At 40.7% G+C, this 20,298-nt stretch overlaps 1 protein-coding gene across 1 annotated transcript in view; it reads left to right on the top strand.

Annotated features, from left to right (window-relative positions):
- The first annotated feature begins 1,438 nt into the window (after nt 1–1,438).
- Nucleotides 1,439–20,298, top strand: part of ENDOU (endonuclease, poly(U) specific) — a 69,473-nt gene continuing 50,613 nt past the window's right edge. Inside the window, exons 1-4 of the mRNA XM_077483769.1 lie at nt 1,439–1,584; nt 8,009–8,128; nt 13,940–13,984; nt 15,961–16,005. Of these exons, the coding sequence (XP_077339895.1) occupies nt 1,509–1,584; nt 8,009–8,128; nt 13,940–13,984; nt 15,961–16,005 (286 nt within the window). The 5' untranslated portion in view covers nt 1,439–1,508. The remainder of the gene's footprint in view (nt 1,585–8,008; nt 8,129–13,939; nt 13,985–15,960; nt 16,006–20,298) is intronic.

Genomic DNA, 20,298 nt, shown 5'->3' with positions numbered 1-20,298 from the left:
GGTCCGCCGGAGTATCCGATGGAGCCCACACACTGTCAGATTATCCAACAACACGGTCCTATCGGACATTGTCCATCGGAATGTCCTACCGTGTGTTCAAGGGCTAAAACCTGGGGGAAACTGATTACTAGTACGCCTGCTTGCCTTATGGGAAATGGGGCTGCTATAGGTGAAGAACACATTAGCCAGCTCTAGTGCCTTAACACCATAGCTAGGAGAAGGAGTGACAGTTCTAGATCAGGTCCACCTTGATGTTTATTGGCAGTGCATGACAGTGTGTGGATCCATAGCTGCTATCCAGTCAAATAGTGACTTTTGAACTGCTGTGAGCTGTCACTCAAAAGTGAAATTGGTCTGATGGGGAACTATCCAATATAACTACTATTCACCATCACTAGGACTTTGGCCCCTTTCACACATGCGGACTGTTTGTTTCATCAGTTCAGTCATGTTTTTTCAAAGAAAAAAAATGGATGAAGTTTACATTTGTTTTTCATCAATTTTTACATCAGTTTTTTACATCCACAAGTCCTTAACCATTTGAGTCCCGGAGCCATTTTTTCATCCAAAAATGGACAGTTTGGTCATTTATATCTGTTTTCTGTCTGATCCGTATTTTAAGGGAAGAAAAATAGGACTTTGATCCACTCCAAAAAACCCATGTTCACAGAAGGGGATGCAAACAGATGTAAATGGTTGATCATCCATTTACATCCCTTTTTCCATAGAGATGCATTGATGTTGGTTTTTCAACAGTCAACGTTTCTATGAAAAACAGACAAAGGGTCCGCATGTGTGAAAGGGACCTTAAGCACCATACACACTATTGGATTTTCTGCTGATTTTTTTCTTATCTTCCATGATCCTCTACCACCACAGGTTCTATGCTCTGGGGAAACATAAGCGTTCAATGACCTACCGTACAATAGGTGGTCATGGTGATCTGATGAGTTCTCTGGTGTGTAAGGTGTGTAAAATAGTAACAATAAAATCCCAGTGGTTATTAAATACTACCAAAAAAAATGATACAAAATTAATTTGGGTACAGTGCTGTATGACTAAGTAATTGTCAGTCAAATATCGAAGTACTGAAAACTAAAAAACGGCCTGATAACGAAAAGGGTGAAACATGTTGGTACTGAGATGTTGATTAAAGAAAAAATAAGCAGGCTAGCCTGGGGGTTTTTGCTGGCAGACCAGAAGATATTTTCAGGGATCAGTGTTCCCCAAATCTTTTGGATTCGTTTGTATCGATTTATCTCTTACAATAGCATGTATGCAGAATTCAGCTTTACATTGTAAGTTTAGTATACATTGCAACATATTATAAATAACTGGAAAACAGGTAGAGCTAGTTGTTTTATTAATCACTGTCAGCAAGGAAGATAAATTATGTTCCTGTTCTTTTCTCCTCCTTAACAAATTTGCGTAGAAGAAAACACACCCTTCGTAATGAATGGCTTTTTAGTTAGGATCCAGAGAGCACTGGTCCAGTCTTGTTGTTCACCATGAAGAAGCTTGTGGTTCTACTTATCCTCTCTATCATTGGAGGCACTCTGGCTTTTGATACTTGTTCTAGTGAAAGTAAGTGTTGCTGTATTCTATAGTACTTGAGTTTCTGATTATTTTGTAAGATTCTATAACTAACTATAAGGCCGTTTTCTGTGCTCCAGTTTCATACATAAGTTTATAAATAGTGTTTTACTCTTTAAATGTACTTTGAGCGCTAGAAGTTCAAATAGGATAAATTTAATTCTAAACATTTTGTAAATAACCAGAATTTGCTAATTTAAATAGACATGCTTTAAGAATATTCAAAATGATCTAACTGAATTAAATGACAGCGAGACTCCAAATACTATACAAAAAAAAAATAGAATCAAAATTGGCTTTATGAATATAAAAAATAACTCATTCATTCATTCATTGAATTAATTTAAAGTTGTTGCTGCATCAATGTCCTGGCTGCTAGAAAGCAGATCTAAAAAACAGCTTTTTTTTGTATAAAGGTGTCTTTGAAGGCTCGGTAGCCACACCTCCTCCCTGAACCATTTAGGAAAAGAGACGTGTGAATGGTTCACTACAATGCTTGACCAGGGTGTACTGACCTTATATGCCTGTATGATGTCACCGTCTCCATCTCACAGCATCTGCAGAATTGAATTATTTAAGGAATTCAATGTTTGCATGTATTTAGAAGGAGTTTTTAGAGAGCTAAAATAGTAAAACAACTAAAAACTAAAAAAAATACGAAATATATTTTCTTAAAAAAAAAAAAAATAAATAAAAAAAAAAAAATATATATATATATATATATATATATATATATATATATATAATTTTTTTAATATATATATATATATATATATATATATATATATATATATATATATATATATATATATATATATATATATACATGTCTATATATATATATATATATATATATATATATATATATATATATATATATAATATTATATTTTATATATATATATATATATATATATATATATATATATATATATATATATATGATCGTGTTGATGTAAATATTACCAGCATATGCTAGCCTTAAAAAAATTGTAGGTTTCCTCTAATAGACAAAGTTTGTATAACTTGTTCTTAAAACAGAGGCTTCTTTCCTGCTGCAAGGCTCAAAGCCCTAATTAGACAGCAATAACCTGTACAGTCAGATTCTGAAACAATGCTTGAGTTTAAAGAACAGCTTTCATCGTTGTGGCAGTAAATCCGTTTACATAAATGTAACAAGCTGCCATGACCGTGGTATCTTCTTCTTCAGCGGGTGGTCCGCTACAAGAAAGAAAAAGGGGTCTCTGTGGCAGATTTGCTGCGTGATCCGGTGCCATCCACCACATACCAAAGCCATCGGCAGTGGCGGAGGCATTTTTCTTGGGCCCTCCCAAATCCACTTGTCAACTATTTTCAGGCAGTGTTGGCTCAAGGGGCAGCTGTTTTGGGTTCCACAACAATAACTGGGCCTGGGGCAGCTGCCCCTTTTGCCCTGCCTTAAAGACAGCCCTGTAGATAGAACGTGGAAATCCATAATTGGAAAATGCATATGCATGTAAAATGAATAACAATATTGTTTCTATTTTTTTTTTTTGTTCTTAATTTTTCTAATAACGTTCAATTACAATTAAAACTAAAACTGGTGATACTGCAGATGCTAGTGAATGAATGAATGAATTTTCCAGCCTTCGTGTGATCACTTTGTCCTACCTGACGTGGGTATCCCAGCTTTCAGTGACAGTCGGGATTGAGGCAGGATGTTTATAAAGGTATCCCAAAGCAGCACATCATTCTGGGGGATAGACATTTATTTTACACATTTCTGGTGGAAAATAATGAATGCATATACACACTCACAATGGATATAGGGTGGTTTGCAAAACTCCAAAGAAAAAGAAATAACACGGGGATTCATTTTAAATAATTGTAAAATCAAGTAGGAAATTAGTGCAACTGCATGATTTATTATTCCCTAGATAAATCAAAATCTGCGGTACGGAGGTTTCTCTTTAATTTTAGTGTGGATACCAGGAAGGGTCCAACGTATGAGAACTAGTGCCAACCCTGTACAGGCTTACTCATTTTAAGTGTGATTACCACACAGACCCCAGAAGTGGCTCTGTTGGCAGCTGTTCCAGCAGATGGGGCATGAGGTGTCCCTTGGTATCACATGGGAGTGTTCTCACCCTGGTTTCCTGAGCTCAGTCTATCATCTCATTCTACAGAAGGGTGTAGTCCTTCGTCCCAGCATGTCATACTGCTTTGTGAATATGAAACACAATTATGATGACACTGTATCTATTACAATTAAATGACAACTTCTGAGAAATGGGTAGAGTTAAATCCCATACACATGATCAGAAAATCATAAGAAAAATGCAGATTTCGGAGCGATCGTACGATGATCTGATAATTAGTACAGAGCTTTCGAGAGCTGATCAGGACAGTTCATCCGATATTATTTGATCGGACATGCACAAAAAAAAAATATTTGTATGATGCCAGATTGTACGATTTCCTTTTAATCAGTGTCGTTTGAAAATGCAATACAGATGCATTACAACACAACATCACTTTCACATTTTTATTCTGTCGTACGAGAATTTTCGTGACTTTAGTAAGCTCTTCAGAATTGATCTGAGATTTTTTAAAAACGGACGATCATTCGTTTGCTAATCTCATCGGGTGTACCGGGCATTATATCTTTTTGTATTTCTTTTATGTGTGCAATCTGCTATTAGTAACATTATTTCACTGCTTTTCGCTATCCTCACCAAACCTGCAACATAATATGACTACCAATGTGGGCAAACCCTTTACACTGGTTTGATGGTCTACTTACCTCCCAGCATTATTTACATTGTGCATTCTTCCAACAGCTATGTGACATGCATGTGCTCATCTAGGCTAGCTCATGATATAATACAATAAAGGCTCTTGATATAATACAATGTGCTGAAGCTATGCCTGAACTAGCCTATGAACTACTTTTCATAGATCCCCAAGATGACAGCACAATGTAAACACTGCTCAGCAATGGACAGGCAGCAGCATAGAGTAGAAGATAACCTGTATTTCAGGTATGAAGTGCTTCATAGGGTGAGGTACACTATGATAGAGGCTGTTTTAAATATATACATTTACCTTTTAAAAACATTTAAATGGATACTAAAGGTTAGTTTAAAAAAAAAAAAAAAAAAAACAAGTCATACTTACCTCCACTGTGCAGTTCATTTTGCACAGAGTGGCCCCAATCGTTCTCTTCTGGGGTCCCTCGGCGGCTGTCTCAGCTCCTCCCCGCAATAGCTAACCCCCTCTGGGAAGCTCTATCCCGAGGGGGTTAGCTTGCAGGCGTGGTCCCTGTCATACACGCTGCGTCCATAGACACAGAGTGTATGACTCAGTCCCGCCCCCGGCGGGCCGCATCATGAGATGTGATTGACAACAGCGCGAGCCAATGGCTGTGCTGCTATCAATCTATCCTATCTATCCAATCAACGGCCAGACTCCATGGAGAAGAGGATGCCGGGGGGGACGCGCCCAGCAGGTGAACGGGCTCAGGTAAGTAAACGGGGGGGGGGGGCTGGGGCGGCCGTCATTGCCAGATGTTTTTTCACCTTAATGTATATGATGCATTACGGTGAAAAAACACAAAACTTTACAACCTTTAACTATACGCCCAGGCCAATTCTGATATTTCTCTCCTACATGTAAAAAGCATTACATAAGAAGCATTTATTGCTAGAAAATTGCTTAGAACCCCCAAACATTATATATATTTTAAGCAGAGGCCCTAGAGCAGTGATGGCGAGCCGTGGAACCCCAGATATTTTGGAACTACAGTTCCCATTATGCTACACTGCAAAGTGCATTATCATCATGGGAAATGTTGTTCAAAAACATCTAAGGTGCCAAGGTTCACCATTACTGCCCTTGAGAATAAAATGGTGGGTTTTGCAATTTTCTATAAAAAAAGTAAAAAAATAAAATTTTATGAATTTAATGCACAATATAATACCTAATAATAGATATCTAACATCTAACAACAGGTTACCAGTTTAGAGTTACATTGGAGGTCTGGTGCTAGGATGATTGCTCTTGCTATAACTTTGCAGCGATACCTCACATGGGTGAAAACTGTTCACATATGCGTGTGGGACCTGCGTCAGGGACATTTTAAAAATAAAAAAAAGTTTTTTTCTTTATTTTGTAACAATTTTTTTTACACTGTCTCTATTTTCTTGGCTATCACAAGAGATGAACAACATCCCTTGTGATGGGCAGTGACTGGTTCTTTTTACTGAGACGTCACCAGATCTCTCTGCCCTTAAAAGTATCTTCAAGTTATCTTGGGGCATTGCCACAGGAACAGGCATAGGTGTGCACAACCTATTGCGTTAGTGTGTCCACTCCAAAGCTCAAACACACATGAACACTACCTGCTGTCACAGGGAGGAGGCTCTTATGGTGGGAGACAGTTGATTGGGAGCATATTACATTACACCCTAAATACAGGTGTAATGCGCTCCTAAAGTTGAACCTAGCCTTTAATATAATGGGGGCATTTACAATGGCCACTGGCACCCTCAACCACCCATCTGGTGCCATCCCTGGATAATGCTAATGCACATGGGGTGATTAGGGTGTGCCCAGGCACCCCCGGCACACCTTGTGCGCACGCACAATGGCTCTTTATTACACTGAATCAGTCATTCAAAAGCAGTATTCAAATTAGAAGGTCTGACTTTTCTTAACCTGCATGATTGTTGTTCGTAATAGACAACAGAAATCAAAGACAGCCAAATATTATAGGGACTGACGCATCAGTGTTATTTTAGCTGTCAATTTGCACGGTGATGCCTATACCTAAAATAACATTTATGTAATTTCTTTCCCATAAATAGAGTTTTCTTTTGGTGGTATTTGATCACCACTGCAATTTTTTTTTTGTGCTATAAACAAAAAAATACTGTCAATTTTGAAAATAAAAACCAATATTTTTTTATTTTCTGCTATAAAACATATCAATAAAAATGTAAAAAAAAAATCTAATTTTTTCATAAATTTAGGGCAATATGTATTCTGCTACATGATTTTGGTAAAAAAAAATCCCAATAAGCATATATTGATTAGTTCATGTGAACGTTATAGCGTCTACAAACTATGGTATGTATTTATGGATTTTTATGGTAGTAATGCCAGTGATCGGCAGGCAATTGGACACTAAATTACACTAAGTTCTGAAACTTTGCAGGAACCAATGACACTAATACAGTAATATGTTCTAAATATATGCTCTATCACTGTACTACTGATACAGGCTGGGAAGGGGTTAAACATCTAGGGCGATCAAAGGGTTAACTATGTGCCTAGCCAGTGTTTTTGTGACATGTATGTGCTGCTTTCACTAGGGGAAGAGATGGATTTTATTCCCTTTGCAGGGACAAAGAAATCCAACCCATTTACAGACGATCGGCGGGTGCTGGCGGACATCCAGTGCCTGGCACCCGCAGATCGGCTTCTGCTGTAATCAATGACAGAAGAAGCGGCACACCGGCAGCCTGCCAGCCCCATGAAGGCGAAAGTGTAGAAATGTGTATATATAGGTGATCCTGCACAGGAGAGCGGCCTTATAGCAGTAATTCTGCAATAGGGTGGTCTGGAAGCAGTTAAACTAAGCAGACATTCTCAAGTTAACCACTTGCCAACCGCTGCATGTACATTCATGTTGGCAGAATGGCGCGGCTGGACAAATGGGTGCACAGGTACGTCCCTTTGAATTTGCCGCCGTGTGGTCACACGCGCGCTGCCAGGGGCACTCATGCGACCCTGTCAGGAGTTCCGTGAAGTGTTGTTTGTAGCCCATCCCCCTAACAGTTACAAAAGCCACTCCCCAGGGCACACTTAATGCCTCCCTAGCCCCCTAGTGGTTAACACCTTCACTGCTAGTGTCATTTTTACAGTAATCAGTGCAATTTTATAGCACTGATCACTGTAAAAATGACAATGGTCCCAAAAATGTGTCAAAATTGTCCAATGTGTCTGCCATAATGTCGCAGCCATGATAAAAATCACAGATTGCCGCCATTACTAGTGAAAAAACTATTATTAATAAAAATGCCATAAAACGAACCCCTGGCCAGCAAAATGATCCGGGGCATAAGTGGTTAAAGAGAAGGCTTGGGCAACAACAGGCACATTTCCCCATTTTCTGCTGTTCTTATAGCACTAAATTACAATTGAATTATCTGTTGAGTATCCAGGGTCTTATAATCGTCATTAGATCATGTTAACCAAGCTGGGGATCTTTTTCATGATTAGGAAACGGTATGAATGCTCTCGTGCTCGAGCTGGATGAAACTTTTGATGTGAAGGACACTTTAGAGATGGTACTGATACTAATATATTGAATATTAACATAGAGTACTGCCATGAAATTTATTGTAAATTTTATACTTTTTTTTTTTTTTTGCAGAATGTGAACATTCGTGCAAGAATCGCTGTGGACACAAACCTAACAAAAAGTACAGCTGTCAGTGCAATGAGCACTGTGAAAGGTTCGGTGACTGCTGCGACGATTACTCATTTTGTAAATGTAAGAAAAGAACTGATGCATTTTTAGATATTTGTCAACAACAACACTTACACCGAAGCAAGAAAAAATCTTGGATGCACCCATGGAATTAGCTGTTGTGCCCTTTTCTATTCATAAAGTACCAGGTAGCACGGGGGCTCACTAGAATTCCAGAGAGGACAACCCTCAACTATGTGCAAGATGATTATTGTACATTTGCTCAAAGCTGAGAAGGATCCGACAAACTGAGTCATACAGGCCGATCTAATTTTTACAAAACTGTTAAAATCCTGGCTAAAAAATTGGACTTTGATGTGAACAAAGTCCTGTTGGCTGTGGTTAGCACCAATCTCATGTTTTATGCCAGGTTAATCAATGGCTTTGAAAATTCTTTATCGTTTCTTAATTTGCAAGCTAGGTATGGCCAAGTTGAGGCATGAGTGCTGGGCCACCATCAATTGGATTAAAGAACTGAAGCAATCAAATGGAAGTGTTGAGCATAACGCCCGTCTGGCTGATGAAAATGCAATTGGCTGTCATGGATAACATTCACCACTCCACTCCTTTAAAAAACATAAAAGGCACATAATGACCAATCAGATTCCATGTTTAAGTAGAGAAGGCAGGTAGCACCTATGGAGTGTAGGTCTTATGTGTGGAGACCCCATATGCATCCTGAATGTCCAAGCAAACATAGACTGGTATTTAAATATAGCAAGTGAGATGAGGCACTCATAGGACTTACCATGTGAGCACTGGTTGTTTTGTTTGATCTGTGACCCATCAGAATTTCTGTTGAAAATAAAATGACAGGCGTTCCTTTACTTGGTAAGTCCTGTGAGTGGCTCATATTTCTTTTGTGCTCTACGTTTTCTACGCTGCACTTAGACTACATTCTGTATATTTTCTCTCTTACAGTCACCCACGCTCACTTATGTCAAAAATATAAACAGTCAGATTCTAATAAAATGGGATGAATAGCTTCACTGAGATTAACAAGGATTTACTACTGAATGAGTTGTGTAAATAGCGATTAAGGGAAAATAATTATATCCTATACTGTAGTCTTATACTGCTTAATGCATTATATTCCTTATTTGTCTCAAAATGTCATTATATGTAATCATAGACATTATATTGTCAAAAGTATTGGGTTACCTGCCTTTATATGAAGTTTAATGCCATCCCAGTCTTAGTCCGTAGAGTTCAATATTGAGTTGGCCCACCCTTTGCAACTATAACAGCTTCAACTCTTCTGGAAAGGCTGTCCACAAGGTTTAGGAGTGTGTCTATGGGAATGTTTGACCATTCCAGAAGCGCATTTGTGAGGTCAGGCACTGATGTGGATGAGAAGGCCTGGCTCGTAATCTCAGCTCTAATTCATCCCAAAGGTGTTCTATCGGGTTGAGATAAGGACTCTGTGCCGGCCAGTCAAGTTCCGTCCGCCCCAAACTCACTCATCCATGTCTTTATGGACCTTGCTTTGTGCACTGGTCCAAATCATTTAGTGGAGGGGGGATTATGGTGTGGGGTTGTTTTTCAAGGGTTGGGCTTGGCCCCTTAGTTCCAGTAAAGGGAACTTTTAAGGCGTCAGCATACCAAGACATTTTGGACAATTTCATGCTCCCAACTTTTGTGGGAACCGTTTAGGGATGGCCCCTTCCTGTTCCAACATGACTGCGCACCAGTGCACAATGCAAGGTCCATAAAGACAAGGATGATTGAGTTTGGGGTGGAGGAACTTTACTGGCCTGTACAACCCTGTGGACAGCCTTCCCAGAAGAGTTGAAGCTGTTATAGCTGCAAAGGGTGGGCCAACTTAATATTGAACCATATGAACTAAGACCGGGGTGCCATTAAAGTTCATGTGCGTGTAAAGGCAGGCCTCCTAATACTTTTGGTAATATAGTATGTAGCACTGACCCCCGAAGGAGCTGCTGGTTTGATTGGGCTTACCGTTACCTTCTTTACTGCTTCTCCGTCCAGGGTTTCCCGTGGTAGATGGCCCAAAGAAATGTGAAAACTGACACTGAATCTTCTTTTGGGTTATTTATTTAAACAGAAGAGAGTCTCTCAGTTTAGGGTAGAGGGTTAGGAGAAAGTTCAGGTACTTTAGACTGCAAAAAATGGAAAGTCTCTTAGTAGAAGAAATCCAGAGAATAACCGTTTCACAGCTGGATTTCACAATCCCCGGATAGACCTCCTCTCACTAGGCCTAGCAGCCGGTAGGGTGTTAAGCAAAGTCTCTGCCACAGACTTGAATGTAGAATACTTGAGAAAAGTCTCTGTCACAGACTTGGATGTAGAATACTTGAGAAAAGTCTCTGCCACAGACTTGAGCGTAACTGAGAGACATAGACAAATTTAAAGAGCTATCGTATGGTACCAGTATCTCTCAGCTGGTCTGGCGATACAGTATGAGTGTAGATCCATGAAGTGTCCTTCAACTAAGCCTCCAGGCTCCTTCAGAGAAGCCAGCCTTGTGCACGCCCTTCTCCTGAAGAGTCCTCCCCTGGATGCTTCTCCAGTTACTGGGCCTCTCCTTAGATGAGACAGCACCGGACCACCTTCGAATCAATAGGCCCCGATATCCATTCAGGCCTGTCCCTGCAGTTGCTTTTGCCTTGGGCTGGCCAGCCCCGAGACTTGGAAATGCATGGATCTTCCCCCCAGGCCAGGAGGGCCCTGGGGGCTGGTCAGGAGGACCAGAACCAAACAGACAGAAAATATCTTCTGGCACGGAACCCCGAAGCACGTGATCTCTGTACCTTAAATACCCCCTCCCAGAATGCACAGCAAGAGAACACTCCCACTGAGCTGGTTCCCGAAAGAAACGTGATATTCAATACACCCGGCTAGACTGCATTCTCACACTTGCCGGTGGTGACAGCGACACCTGCGGTCAAGAAGAAGCCAGTGCAACCCAGCTGGACTGGCACTGAAACCATAATTTGGTAAAATTAGCCCCAAAACCCAAATGTGGTTTCAGGAATATTAAGTTGGAAAAAATATATAGTGTATGCTCATCAGGAGCCAGCGCTACAAGTATATATATATATATATATATATATATATATATATATATATATATATATATATATATATATATATATATATATATATATATATATATATATATATATATATATATATATATATGTAAGGGTTGCTATTAAATTTATTTGCCAAGCCAATAGTGGCCAATTGTTAGGCGTTCAATTGATTTTGCCATAATTCTGGAATTGCTGCAGTTCTCTCTTCTGTTACTAGATGGCCGGGTATCTGGTGACATTAGATAAGACAAGGGCACTGCAAGGACAAATTAGGAATGAATGTGGTGTCTCAGCCAATGGGCAGGGATTTTCTTGGGCCCCTTGGCCTGCTGGGAGAGCCTATTTATTTGGCTGGAGTCAGGTAATCGGGGTTTGGTGCCACCTGGACGGCTGTCTGGGTGGACATGTGCTGTATTGCCATGGGCTGCTAGGCCAGAAATCTAAGGCCTATCCCAGGGACATCTGGCTGCTAGGCTGTCTGAGGGCCTATCCAGAGGCAGGAAAGCAGTGTAGGTTTGGGACTGTGGGCTTGTAGTCCAACAAGAAGTAACAGTTCCGTCAGCCAGGGAACCAGTTGTGGTCAGGGGTAGAGGGGAAGCTGTCGCCATTAAGGGATCATCCACCTTGCTACCAGAGATCATTGTGAGTGAGCTGAGGCCAGTACCAGAGCAGACTTCTCGCCAGCCGGGGATGGTGAAAAAGTGGTTAAAACGTCAGCAAGTGCCAAGTCAGGGACCCAGCGAGACAGTAGAGGTGATGCTTGTGGAGTGCCAAGCCAGGGACCTAACGTGTCAGTAGGGGTGAATCTTGAAGAGTATCGGTGAGTGCCAAGCTAGGGACTCAGCAGTGAAGCAGGGGTGACGCTTGAGGAAGATATTGAGTGCTACAGTAAAAGAGCTCAGGTGATCCAGTGGATCTGAAGTCTAGTGAGAGAGACTGGGAGCTCCTTGAGTGAAGACCCACAGTGAGTGAGTGTGGAGTAAAAAGAACCGTTCGTGTTGCAGATCGTTGAATACCTTTACCGTTATTAACAGCTACAAGATTGTTGCCATAGGAGACAGCGGTCCTACCTATTCAGAAGTGGTGTCCGGCTGGAGGCCTTCACCTGTATAACTGTTTTCCTATATAAGTCTCGGAGCCTGCTAATTATCTTTGCATCCGCCTAAGGGTGTCCTGGCCCTAACCCTCTCTCCCATAGTTCTGTTTAAGAGACAATAAATCTCTTTGCATTCAAAAAGTATCTGGCGCCCATCTTTTAATCTTGCATTACACCAGCCATGCCTTGTAACCCACTCTACACTGAAGGATGTCAGCTGTCCATAAGTCTGGAGGTCACCATTAGGCCTCAGGGGCCCTGGGACCTTGCTTCATACATATTTGTGGGATATTTATAAAGTATTTTATTATTCGTTTACATGTATGAGCTGTTTTAAAATAGGTTTTGCTGTGAATGGGATACTTTACTATCCAGTAGTTGTGGTTTGTATTGTACATAAGTTGCAGATGGTGAAAATCTTGTTATAAAATCTTAACATCACCCCATATCTCATCAAAGAACTTTAGCATCCATTAAGATATATGCATTATGATATTGCATAGCAGGCTATTCATATTTAAGGGCACTGCAACACACTAGTAAAGTAGCGGACAACACGTCCACACTACAACACACCACAAGGCATGGCATGTGGTGCATGACATTGGAAAAAGAAATATATATATTTTTTTTTAAATCAATGGGCTTCATTAACACAACACACATTAGGGTTGATTTACTAAAACTGGAGAGTGAAAAATGTGGTGCAGTTGTGCATGGTAGCCAATCAGCTTCTAACTTCAGCTTGTTTAATTAGGCTTTGACAAGAAAAACCTGGAAGCTGGTTGGATTCTATGCAGAGCTGCACCAGATTATACACTCTCCAGTTTTATTAAATCGACCCAATTGTGCAGCACAAATTGTGTTAATACAAGCTCACATTACTGAGATCTGAAAGGACTGATAATGTAAAAAGGCATCTTTAGCCTTGCTCATCATCTCCCTTATCTCCCCTCTCCATTAACATTTCACCATTCTACGATGTCTATAAGTACCCTTACTGTCATGTCACCTGTGAGCTTGCTCCTTTCTAATATCTAATTATTGAAGTCCCAGTTTTTTGTTAAAAAAATTGATTCTTTTATGACTAGATGACTAAGAAATGAATGCATTAAAGGATATCTGTATACTAAGCATAGATCAGCAATCCTATCTGTCTTAATCATTAAAGAGGAAGTAAAGGCACTTTTTTTTTAAATGCAACCTGCAAAGCAAAGGCATAATGAGCTAGCATTCATAGCATACTAGCTCATTATGAATAACTTACCTGAGAATGAAGCCCCCGAAGCGGTCCTCCTCCTTTATCTTCACCGTTGCCATGTATCACGGAGTGACTTCCGGGTCTCGCTGCTCCGGCGCTGTGATTTGCCGGAGCCGCGATGACGTCGCTCCAGTGCATGTGCACGGGAGCCGTCACGATAGCATATCGCCGTGATCTGCGCCGTGCTCAGTGCACCTGCGCGCCGCTGACAGCGGTGCCTGTCTTTTTGTAAATATCTCCTAAATCGTGTAGGTTTAGGAGATATTTCTTGGACCTACAGGTAACCCTTAATCTAGGCTTACTTGTAGGTCAAAGGGGTTTGTAAGGGTTTACAACCACTTTCACTATGCACATCTAAAGTAATCCTTGATCTTCTGTTTATGGTATTCTTTTATAAATTTTATTATTTTGTCTTTTTACAGATATTGATCCAAACTTTGATGAAGCAGATCACCATATAAAATCTGGTAATATGTTTAAAAATTGTGTTTAAACAATTGTTATGTTCTTGCACTAACACATACTGGGGTAGATTTACTAAAGCCGGAATCAGAATCTGGTGCAGCTGTGTATGGTAGCCAATCAGCTTCTAATCTCAGCTGGTTCAGTTAGGGCTTGACAATAAAACCTGGAATCTCATTGGTTTCTATGCAGAAGTGAGCCTGATTTTGCGCTTTCCAGCTTTAGTAAATAAAGCAAATAAGTAAATAATAAGTATTGTGTACTTAAAAGTGGGGTATGCCTGAAGTCAATTGGTGTTATTTACTTTATCAACATTTCATTTACCATTGTGCAGAGTAAGCCAACTGGATGCTGAATCAAAAATATCCCTCAAAGCTGTGCTGAACACTGCAAAGTGACCCTTCCTCATTTATGATAAATATGATATGAAAATATGATATTATGATAAATATTAAGGACAGACTTTCCAAGGCTTCTGCCCAGAGGAACTGTGCCATAGGCAGTCTATCCTATGGGAGAGCTGGACTAAAGTGTGCTATTCGATCCAATGCAACCGACTGGGAGGCACCTGCAGCTGTATAGTTTGGAGGAGTAAAGCTGAAATGGTTGTATGGGAGAAGAATACACTAGAACCTTCTCTGCTAACATGCAATTGCTGCATGTGCTTAAACTATAGAAAGTAGAGCTAAGAAGTTGTTGGTATTCTTTCTCCCTCACCCTGTCTCTCATAAGTACTCAGCAATAAAATTGGTGACTGGTGCTCATTTTCCTATAAACCAATACATGCCAAGACTCCAACCTTGAGACTGGATGTGCCTGGGAACTCCATTGAAGAAATGAGCTGGGACATAGAGAGTGTACCCAAAAAAGAATGATATGTAGTCACATCATAGGATAGGAATGAATAGGACTTTACAATTTTTCCTAATAAATTTTAGAAGTGTCCGATGTTTTGTTAATAATGTCAATAATTTAGGGCTGTTACTGATTAAAATTTTTGTGTTTGAGTAATCTATTTTTTTTAAATCGATTAATCGACTAATTTCAATTAATTATAACGCACATACAGATCCAACTACTTTTAGCTGATCTCATTGCATTGCAACTCAGCATTAGTCAGTGGTATATACTATATACAATGACCCAACACTAGTTAGTTTCCACATTTCATGACTTAACTTCGCAGTTCACACAAATATGTTTTAAATTCAAACTGTAGCACTGACGTAAGTCATTTTTTCCACAGTAGCGTGACAATCCCTCCACCTCCGGTCTAACTAATCACTCTCACCTCATGGTATGGACCCGTGTGCAAACAGGTGGTCATGCAAGTGGGTATCAAAAGGGTTAAAACGGACCATAAACTTCTCTCACGTCTCCTTAGATCTCAGCAAGGATGCCAGGTCATGGGTAGAAAGAAAAGATCTAAGTGCTCACTGCTTGAGTATAAGATTTAATTTTTGTGTTCAAAAACAAACTACTCACATAAAGATGATAAAAACACAGCATGTAACGGCGACAATCGTGTTAGTTCCGTAGAGCAGCAGCAGGTGACGTCATGCATAGCTCCTCCCCCATATGCGTTATGTTCAATCAGAACTTCAACGATGCCGGACTCCTCCCCCCTTCCCTTCGTTAGCAGACGGAGGCACTTGGGGAAGGGGGAGGAATCCAGTGAGGTTGATGTCCGTGACGTCACCGGATCTCCGACGGAACTCCCTGAAGACCCGGAGTACCGATCAAAAGAATTTTGATCGATCAAGAAAATTAATCAATTAATCAAGGAATTAATCTTTAATTTCCACAGCCCTACAATAATTGGATTCTTTTATGACTAGATGCCTAAGCACTGAATGAATTAAAGAATACTAAGCATAGGTCAGCAATCCTATTTGTCCTAATAGTTAACTATGCACTTATCCTTGTTCTTCTGTTTATGATATTCTTTTATCAATTTTATTATTTTTGCTTTTTTTTACAGATATTGATCCAAACTTTAATAAAGCAGCTCACCATAAAAAATCAGGTACCATGTTTAAAAATTGTATTTAAACAATACGTTATTCCTGCACTAACACATACTGTTTTCTGGTCCGTTAAAAGATTACAAAAGTCCTTGAATTGAATGGATAGGAATGAATAGGAGCTTGCCTGTTGCTTAAACCTTAGAGGATTTACCAGTGTAGGGGCCTTGCCCTAGGCAGTAGTGTCATATTTTGGTTCTATGTTTCCAGATGGCAGTTAGGCTGTAGCCAGCCTATGTTAAAGTTCCTAATTGTGGTGTATTTATTGTTTCTGTTAGCAATTAATTTGTATTTTTTTAATCTGCGGTAGTGCAAGAAGTGAAAAAAAAGTGCATGTGAAACACACATTAAAAAGTGCACTTAAGGGTGTGCTTTAGTTCCCCCCTAAAGGGGTAGGACTAGGGGTGTATCATGAAATGAGTGGGCCTGTGTGCAAGATAAAAAATGGGCCCTAGGCATTGAAAAAAAAAATGCGTCACGCACAACGCACCGTGGCAAAATGTGGGCGTGGCTTAAATTGTGCTACATATTGGGTGTGACTTAAAGAGGAAGTAAACCCTGGTGTTTTACTTCCTTCCTTTGCCCCTGCAAACTAAAAGTATAATGTACTAATATGCATCGCATACTAGCACATTATGTGACACTTACCTGCAAACAAAGCCCTCACCATCCCTGCTGCAGACTGCATCCATGTTTGCCCTTCTTCCTTCCAGGGCCTTGCACTCCGACTCTGTGACTGGCCAGGGCTCCCGTGACGTTATGGCACTTGCTCGCGAAGAAATGGCACAGTGGCAGTTTCTTCACAGCGCATGCGTCAATGACATTATCGGCACAAAATATAGTAGATGTCTCCTAAACTGCGTATGTTTAGGAGATATTTACTGTACCTATAGGTAAGCCTTATTCTAGGATTTTTTTTTATCAGCCCTGTTGGTGGGCTTTGGTGAGATATCAGGGATCTAAACAGACCCCTGACATCTCCCTTTTGAGACAGGAAAAGGGACTGAGGACAGAGATTCCCCAGTCCCTTTCACAGCAGCCTCAGCATTGAAGATGTATGGACAGGAGACCGTTCATTCATAAACTGAAGCACAAAGTTTACAGAGTAAGCAGAGTTTACTCTGCTCAGTTAGAGAACACATGAGCGATCTGTAGCGATCGGTTACGGTGTCAAATTCAGAAAAGGAAGGGGCATGTAAATTACATATTTACAATCCCCATCCTCCACTCTTCATCCTGGCAAATCCACTGACAGCAGCCAGTTGGAGAGGACAGGAGGGAAGCCGGGTGCGGGGGGGGGGGGGGGGGGCAAGGGTGAGACAGGGGAGAGGGACATGGGGCCAGAGAAGCACACAGGGCAGAGGGCCTAGCCCTGAAAGGCGCAGTGCAGAAAAAGTTTTAGTGACTGTGACCATGTGCCATTTCACACTGTGGGGTCCCACACCCAAGAGTTACTAAGAGTTCCCCTAGGGCAATCACTCTCAGGGGACACAGACACTGTGGACTCTCTGCATTCCCAGCCCATGCCCAAACAAGGTAGATCCACTCAAGTCAAAAGGAACTGAGCCCATCCAGTTTTCCCGGGTAATTACTCCCGCTCCCTGAAAGCCTGCGGGTGCCCCGAGTTCTGTTCCAGCTAGTACCAGCCTTCAAAGACCCCATCATATCAGCAGGGATACCACCGCCAGCCATCCTAGCTCCTGGTTAAGCCAGGATGATGGCATAGCACCTCTATTGGACACTGATAAGAACAGATACTGCACAAAAGGCAGACTGATGAGCTTGCTCCAGTATTGTGTGTCAGAACTTTTAATTTCAATATTTTTATTGACTTTTATTGTAATGAATAAACAAAAGATAAACAGCATCTGTCATACATTCATTCATTGTCGAGAAAATCACTTGGATGAATTCTTATGTTACAACTAATCAGAAAAGAACTAAATTATGCTATGTAATGCTAAGACTAAAGCAAAGGGTGTCACCCTACACTCCCCGCCACCCCATATAGCAGCAAACTGTGACAGGGGCAGGATAACAACTCCCAGCTTCAGGTTAAATTGTATAATGTTATACATTTTATCCTAGTGTACATTGTTTTAGGACAGTGGTTCAGTCATGCAAGTTCTAAATCCAGTAAAAATAGAACTAATGAAGAGGTGATATCAAGTCATAGGAACAGAACTCACTAACTCTTTAGAGAATCTAACAAGTATAGCGAATAACTGAACCAAGAGTGTGCAGAACTTTTAATCTTCTGAGTTATAAATATGCATGATCCCTGCCAATCCATAAGAAATATAGTCATTTAATGTTAGCTGGAGAAAATTATAAATATTTGGGACAAATTTTCCAGTTGCTTTTCTCTTTCCTGGGCTTCTTCCCAGAAGAGTTGTGCCATAGACAATCTATCCTATGGGGGAGCTGGACTAAAGTGTGTTATTTTATCTACCGTAACCAACTGGGAGGCACCTGTAGCTGTCTAGTTTGGAGGAGTAGAGCTGAATTGACTGTATGGGAGAAGAAAACACTAGAACTTTCTCAACCGACAATCAATTGCTGCATGAGCTTAGAATATAGAAAGTAGAGCTAAGAAGTTATTGACTGGCGCTCATCTTTCTATAAACCAATACATGCCAAGACTCCAACACTGAGACTGGATGTGCCTCGGAACTCTATTAAAGGAAGTGAGCTGGGTCATAGTGTACCCGAAAAAAGGTTTATATGGGATTATATCATATAAACCATGGGGTAATAGCTTTATACCAAAGATTTGCTTTTAGTGATAGAAAGACATCGGAGCCCATTGCTGATCTCTTTTCAAAAAAGGTAAATTGCTTGGCTGTCTTTGGCTTTAGTATTTTCAGAGTCATTGACCCAAATAAGTTCTGACTTTGCTCCTAGTTCATGCTTGTTTCAGGTTGGTAAGTCACAAATTACTGAAGTCAAAGATAGTAAAGCTGCCTCTACATTTCTTTCACCGCAAATGACACACCCCTGCCATGCCTTCAAATACAAGACCATAAAAACTCATGGTTAAACATGTATTGGTCAAATCCACCAATGCTTTTATTCAACTATTTTCCCTTTACACTAGAAGCATCCAATGCACACAAGAGAGTCATTCAATGAATGCTTGCTTTTAATCATAAGAATCATATCTTTATACAAATTATGGATAAAGAATATTGCACAACTTAAAGAGAAATGAGGGAGGGAGGGAGGACAGAGTTCATCACATGACACATAATTCCTATACAAACATAGCATCTCAGACATAAACAATTTACTGCTGATGTTCTGACTTTCAAAACCAGTTCTTACCAGACCTTATCTATCCTGTGGTCATCATGACAAACGAGACCCTAAAATAAGGATATTCCTTCTCCTCCTTCACCAGTCTTAGTCTGCAGGGTTAAATATTGAGTATAAAAGCTTCAACTCTTCTGGGAAGGCTGTCCACAAGATTTAGGAGTGTGTCTATGGGAATGTTTGATCATTCTTCCAGAAGCGCACTTGTGAGGTCAGGCACTGATGTTGGATGAGAAGGCCTGGCTTACAGTCTCAGTTCTAATTCATTCTAAAGGTGTTTTATCGGGTCGAGGTCAGGACTTTGTGCAGGCCAGTCAAGTTTCTCCACCCCAGACTCGCTCATCCATGTCTTTATGGACCTTGCGTTGTGCACTGGTGCACAGCCATGTTGGAACAGGAAGGGTCCATCCCCAAACTGTTCCCACAAAGTTGGGAGCATGAAATTGTCCAAAATGTCTTGGCTTGCTGATGCCTTAAGAGATCCCTTCGCTGGAACTAAGGGGCCAAGCCCAAGCCCTGAAAAACAACCCCACAGCATAACCCCCCTCCACCAAATGATTTGTACCCTCGATCCCCTCACAGATCTCAAACTTACCGAATGACATCTCGGTATGGATGTCACACCACTTTCTCAAACTCAATCTTTCTAAAACTGAGCTTGTAATATTCCCTTCTTTCCCAGCCCCCCCCCCCCCCCCATGACTTTACCATTAAGATCAACAGCACAACCATTGGTCCCATCACACATGCCAGGGTGCTGGGTGTAATTCTTGACTCTGCCCTCTCTTTCAGCCCCCATATCAATCACTGGCTAAATCCTGCCACCTTAACCTCTGCAACATCTCCACAATTTGACCCTTTCTGACTAATGACACCACAAAGCAACTTATTCCCTTCTTGATTATTTCCCACCTTGACTACTGCAACTCTCTCCTTAATGGCCTACCCTTATGCAGGCTATCCCCCCTTCTGTTTATTATGAA

This window comes from Lithobates pipiens, unplaced genomic scaffold (assembly GCF_037356315.1).
Source record: "Lithobates pipiens isolate NorthernLeopardFrog02 unplaced genomic scaffold, aLitPip1_a1.2 Scaffold_16, whole genome shotgun sequence".
Lineage (NCBI taxonomy): Eukaryota > Metazoa > Chordata > Amphibia > Anura > Ranidae > Lithobates > Lithobates pipiens.
This window is presented reverse-complemented; position numbering and strand designations above follow the sequence as displayed.